The sequence below is a fragment of the Sapajus apella genome, unplaced genomic scaffold, assembly GCF_009761245.1.
Source record: "Sapajus apella isolate SASKATOON/1434 unplaced genomic scaffold, GSC_monkey_1.0 scaffold78, whole genome shotgun sequence".
NCBI lineage: Eukaryota > Metazoa > Chordata > Mammalia > Primates > Cebidae > Sapajus > Sapajus apella.
Window position 1 is genome coordinate 1,814,383 of NW_022437018.1, and position 6,559 is coordinate 1,820,941.

Genomic DNA, 6,559 nt, shown 5'->3' on the forward strand with positions numbered 1-6,559 from the left:
AACTAGAACTTTCCATCAGCTTTCCACCAAGAGGAAGAATTGGTCACCAGAATTCTAAAGAGTAATGCATGTTGGCTTATTAGTAGCATTAAGGGCGAAAAGAAAAAAAGAGTAACACATGGCTTATAAAGGTGTATTTATTAGAGCATGAGTTGGGGCTAATAAAATGTTTAAGAAATTTTAGTCTAAAATCATAATCTAAGATCCCAGTTGAATTATACTAGAAAATATATTGTAACCCTCTTTGCTGTTAATGGCCTATTTCTAATTTATTTCCTTTTTATTTATGGCATAATTTCTCAAAATAACACATTAAAACATATACATCCTCAAACATTAAAAAATAATACAAATGTAAGCAATATTTTTAACTGCAGTATTTAATCAATAGTTACATTAAGTATATTACTTATAACATTCCATTATATAAAAATTCATTCATCTATTCAGATTAAACAACTATTAAGGCTGAATGTGGCAACTCATGCCTGTAACCCCAGCACTTTGAGAGGCAGAGGTGGGCATATCATGTGAGTCCAACAGTTAAAGGCCAGCCTGGGCAACAAGGCAAAACCCCATCTCTACAAAAAACACAAAGCTCAGCCAAGCATGGTAACAAAGGCCTACAGTTCCAGCTACTTGGATGGCTGAGGAGGGAGGATCACCTGAGCCCAGGAAGTGGAGACTGCAGTAAGCCAAGATCCCACCACTGCATCCAGCCTGGGTGACAGAGTGAAACTCCGTCTTGAAAAAGCAACAATTACAAAGCTTCTTACATCAAAGACGATATTCCAGGTACTCCAGGATACACACAAATACGTCTATGACCTCCAGTAGCTCGTAGTATGTAGGAAGTTCAAATTATGTAAACAACTAAATATAAAAACTCTGAAATTTTAAATTTCCAAATGTAACATAAAGACTTTGAGTGGATATTTTACATAAACTACAATGACAAAATTATGGTGTTAAAGTCTTGCATATTGGTATTAAGAGTCTGCTTATATAACTGGTTTTTGCAGTCAAATACATGTTATTCATTAGATGAGGTGTTTTACATATATCCTTTATGGACGACTTATAAAACACACAAAAATCCATTTGTAATACAAATTTTGATAACAAATTTAAATTGCTATATTTCTATAATTTCTATTTTTAAAGCAGATACAATCTGGTTACGTTGCCCAGGCTGTTCTCAAACTCCTGGGCTCAAGCGATCCTCCTGCCTCAAACCCCCAAGCAGCTGGGACTACAGGCGTACACCACCATACTCAGCTAGTTCTCTACAAATTTTAGTATTATTTTAGTCTCACTACAGAAGTAATAATAGAAGTAGAAAAAAAAATCTCTCCTAAAAACTACATGATACCAAAATAATAAGTGTCCAAAAAAAGGTATATGCTATGTGCTGTACAGCTTTGCCAATAAAAGGTACGAGGGAGATTCCATTATAACTACAAGTAATTTGATTCACTGAAGATTTATACAGGCACAAATATTATGAAAGTAACCACTAGTATGATTTAAAAGCCAATATTAATATTTATCCAAATAAACCTTAACCAAATTTTATATTTCCTTTATTGGGGAAAGCATTTTTAATGTGATTTTCCTGTCACTATGTATTTTCCAGTTCATTTTCTTTCAGCCCCCACCCTGTCACAGTACTTAATCAATCTTTTGTTAGTTAATAAGGTTAAACAAAATTATTTTAATCAACTAGCCATGTCTATGCTTTTCTCTGACAAACTTTTTTTTTTCAAAGCTGAGTACTCTCCCATCATTTTAATAATATTTTAGGCAAGTCCTATGACAATTATACCAACAAGTTTTTTCAACCCCACCACCACCCCTTACCATCTCTATGTTTTGCTTGCCCATACTCTCTTCACCCATTCCTCTGCTATTACCACGGGTATTTTTGCTTGGGGTTGAAAGCAAAAAGCATCTCCAGATTACAGAAAATTCAGTGGCCCTGCTCCATCGCATGGCCTCTGCTGAAGGGAGAAAAGTGGGGAAACATGAACAGCCATCATAGGTTGCAATCAGGCACTACCAGAAGTCCAGCTTGTGTTTCAAAAACAGGCTCTTGGACATGTTCCCAGCAGATAACTCTTCACTGGCTTGGAGAACAAGAAGGACTATTTCACAAACACCACTGTGTTTGAATTTCTAGAGGCTACCCAGGCCAATACATCCCTGCAGTGCTTCACCACACACTCATTGCTGCAGTATTCATTGTCCCAGTCCTTACTCACAATTGGAGGGTTCTCACAACCAGACCTCACACATCGAGGCTGCGGTGAGAGTGCCACAGGAGACCCACTCACCAATTCAACATCCATCTAAGAAGGAGACTCAACCTCAGGAACCACATCTGTGATCATCTCACAGATAGTCTCAGGAAAGGTTGTATGGGCCTCAGGGCTGTTGTTCACAGACCGGTCTGGACTACTTTCCACAGTTGGTGGGACTAAGGTAGTCTGCATTTTCAAAGTGGGTAGAGGTACACTCTTGATCTGCAGAGGAGGTGGCTGTTGCTGTAAATTGATTCGAACTTTCTGAGGTGGAGGCTGTTGCATGGCCTGGAGTGGAGGAGGCTGCTGTAGAATGGTAACTTGCTGCTGATTCGGGGGCTGTGGCATCTGTTATAATGGAGGGGGCTGTAGTAGGGGTAGAGGAAGTTGCAAAGAAGCAGTAGCAGCAGCTGCTGCTTCCTGCAACACTGATCGAGTGACAATCTGAGCTTGTTGACTGGGCTGGATAGTAGCTGTACTGGTTTGGCCTAGTTGGAGCCCCCGGGAGGTCACCACTGTGGCTGGGATAATAGTAGCCATCTCTCCTTGAGGCATAGTAATGGAAGAGGACAACATCTGTTTGGTAATAATCAACTTGGTGATATTGGGCTGACCCCCAGCTCCAGAAGATGCCTGGTTTCCCGCATAGGATGAAGGGGTGGAGTTAACAACAATGGATGGGGACAGGGCAGGGGGCTCTATTGTAGCTGGTGCTGGAGATGCTGGGTCAACAGTAGCCATAGGAGGTGGAGAAGAAGTTTGCGATGGTGGTGCTGGATCCAATTCCACTGTTTCCAGTGGCCTGACACTCCTGGTTGTCTTTGTAAGCAGCTAGAGCCTTCAGATCCTCTTTCTTGGCAGCCTCAGTTTTCCGCTTATTTGCCTGTTTTTGCTCCTCTCCAAGACTATCCCACATGGAGGCTACAATTTTTGAAACCTCGCCAAAAGTGGCATTAGGATTCTGTCCCTTGATGGCAGCCTGTGCATGAAAGAATAAAACATATGCTGAAACTGGTTTCTGAGTTTATTAGGATCTTTCTTTTTTCTCTTCTTTGGGGCCTTCTGCTTTTTCCCTGCCTCCACCACCACTGTCTTCTGGGTGGGAAGTTGCCTCCAGAAATCCTCAACACCATCCTTATGAAGTGAACTAGTAGGTGAAGGGGTGGTTGAAAGATGATCTTCAGGTGACTGGGCAGGTGGCAGGATGGTGCCACCCCCTAAGCTCAAACCCAGTTGGGAACTCAGTTCTGACTGATCAATGGTGGTCAACTGGCTATGCCCCATCAAGCCAGATGTCATGTCTGTCATTGGTACATCAATTGTAACAGGTGGGTTGGCACTATACTGAGTTCCTATAGAGTAGTCCAAGTCCATGGTCAAGCCCCCACTCAGGAGACCCCCGCCCTGCTCCATCAAGCCATGGGTCATGCCCACAGGCATGTCCAATGTCTGGACCCCATACTGGGCTGAAAAACTGCCATCCTGTGAAGAGGAAGGGTCTGCCAGGTCATCAAAGTGGCCAACCACATCTGAGACAGCCAATGAGGGATCAGAATCCAAGGAGATAGGTGGGATTTCAAACTTTTCATGACCCAAGCTTGGTGTATGGAATGTCTCGGCCCCTGACAGAAAGAGGTGCGAAGGCCCTGTGATCGTCAGGTAATTGTCGTTTCCTCCGGGAAACTCCATCTTCACACAACCGCTACCACCGACTCCTCTGACGAACTTTTTATTACCAACATAAAAAAAAAAAAATAGATAAACCACTGCTAAATTTTAAAAGTAAATAATATGCAAAATTTGACTGAGTGAGAAAATTGGTTTTACAAGGGGCCACTTTACCTTGGTGGTAACAGTCAAGTCGTCATTATCTGGCTTAGGGCATAAAGCAACACACAGTTCATGAAAAATGCTTTAGAACAAAAATATACAATGAAAATGAGCAAGTTGATTTCTTTACAAATTTTTTAACTGCCAATTCATATTCAGCTTCTCCCTCCAAAAAAGCACAATCTGGGAAAAGGTCAGCTATCTGTACATTAAATAATGTTTCTTGACATAATTAAAATGTGGCCTCTGTTCTAAAAATAGATTGGTTACCTATTTCTGTGTCTCTACCTGTCCTGTCTAAATACATACAATATTCAATGAAAACTGACTTTGAGCTCCATAATAGTGACAGCCAATATATAGCAGAGCCTGATAATTTACCCTGACAAATTATCTATCCTGAAGTTGTACTCAAAATTCAACTAATAAATGACATAACTTTTGTTACCTAAACTGGAAGAAACCTGATGACCTAAAACAAGGTAGAAAGATCCACTGTTTCTTGTCCATTATCTATCTTTGGTTAAAAGACTAATCTGTATCACTTCAAATTAGCAGTCTTGATGCCTCAGTATAGAAACCACTTAAGAAGGTCCCATCGCTTTCCTTTGTCCCAAAACAGTACAGGAATCACCTGCAATATTTGAAACATGTGAATGCTAAGTACACAGAGGTCTAATAACAAAGGTGTATGTTCTCTTTGAGAATACTCTTCCCAGAAAGATTAACACATTAACAGTAATAAAAATTCCATTATACTCACTCTATATGTCCTACCTTTTTCAGGTCCACATTAACTAGGAAGCCATTAAATCCTTCACAGGTAGGGCTGGGTATGGTGGCTCATGCCTAAAATCCCCGATCTTTGGGAGGCCAAGGTGAGCAGATCACTTGATGCCAGGAGCTCAAGACCAGCCTGGCTAACATAATGAAACCCTGTCTCCACTAAAAATGCAAACATTAGGCAGGTGTGGTGGCAAACACCTGTAACTTCAGCTACTAGGGAGGTTACTACGCTTGAACCGTGGGGGCGGAGGTTGTAGTGAGCTAAGATCATGCCACTGCACTCCAGCCTGGGTGACAGAGCAAGACTCCCTCTCACACAAAAAACGTTCATAGGCACTCAGATAACCAAGAAGAGAGACAGCTGCACAAACAGAGTCCTGGTAGTTGTACCTCTATTTCCCTAAGTACTATCAAAATATCTTTCTTCCTATGGGCTTCCAGATTCCACTTGTGCAGGGCTCCATGGCAGTCTCCAATATTGAAATCTTCAGTCTATGAAAGCACAGATTCCTGAAAGGATGGCCTCAAATAACCAGGGGTAGCTCTAAACTAAATTCTAAAATTCAACCCCATAACTGAGGGATTTATATGATCTATAGACTATATATAGACTATATATTATAAACTATCTATAGACTATATATTATAAACAAATACACATTGACTTAAAAGCCTTGAAATCTTTATCAAAATATACTACAACATAAGAGTTGTAAACTTAAATGCAAGGACAAAGGAAGGTTATCTCAGTAAGGAAACTACTGATGTGGGCACAGTAGCAAACTGGAGAATATATGCCTTTTATAAAGGAGCATCCTCTGCACAGCAAGCCAACAGTGATAGAAACTCAGAGGACACCATATTTGATTTTTTAAGACAAGTCTGAAGTCCAGATTTCTGCATAAGTCTTCTAAATTTTACATGTTGACTCAATTTATAGAGGCAAACAAATCTGTGCACATTTAGAATATAGCCCTTTTGTTTTTATATTTGCTATGAATGTGTAACTAAATGGTTGTGTATAATCCAAGTATTTGCATGTAAAATATTTTCTTTCTCTAGTATCATATGTTTTACCAAAAAAAATCAGGCTCTCATATCTAATAAAAATTGCTATTAAGACTCACAATACCCACTTCAAGAATTTTTCCAACATGTATTCATTTACAATCTATTTGTATATAATTTTCCCAGATTATTAGCCAAATAGATAGTTTATATGACTGCCAAAACTAAATTATCAAAATAATTTCTATGGAAATTCTTTTAATCAAAAGAATTTTGATTTATATCAAATTTACATCAACTTCATGGATTTCAGTGTGTGAAGCTGACACCCTGGTTATGCTAAAGATCTACAAACAACAGACATACTGAGTTAGTTCATAATACAATTTCAACTAAAAAAAAAACATTTAGCATTGTCTATTATTTTAATTGAGAAAACCCAAAGTGTAATGAACATTTGTTGACACACAATCACCTGTATGGTGACAAAGAGACATGAAATCATTAAAGAGTCAACCTCTACTTATTGAAAGATTACCTATAAGCAAATTTTTAAAGACTCTCTGAATGGCAGTGAATGATTAATGGTGGGGGAAAAAGGTGTTATTCTGTAAGCTGAGAGATACTGCCAAGAA

The 6,559-nt window shown here is 39.4% G+C and overlaps 1 protein-coding gene across 1 annotated transcript; it reads right to left on the reverse strand.

The window, feature by feature from the left end:
- Positions 1–1,762: 1,762 nt before the first annotated feature.
- On the reverse strand, positions 1,763–4,020 carry LOC116532965 (TOX high mobility group box family member 4-like). Its single transcript, XM_032252544.1, is given in 3 exon segments — positions 1,763–3,096; positions 3,098–3,323; positions 3,326–4,020. Coding segments are annotated over 3 exon segments (1,842 nt in total). The 5' UTR covers positions 3,990–4,020; the 3' UTR covers positions 1,763–2,144.
- Positions 4,021–6,559: the final 2,539 nt, after the last annotated feature.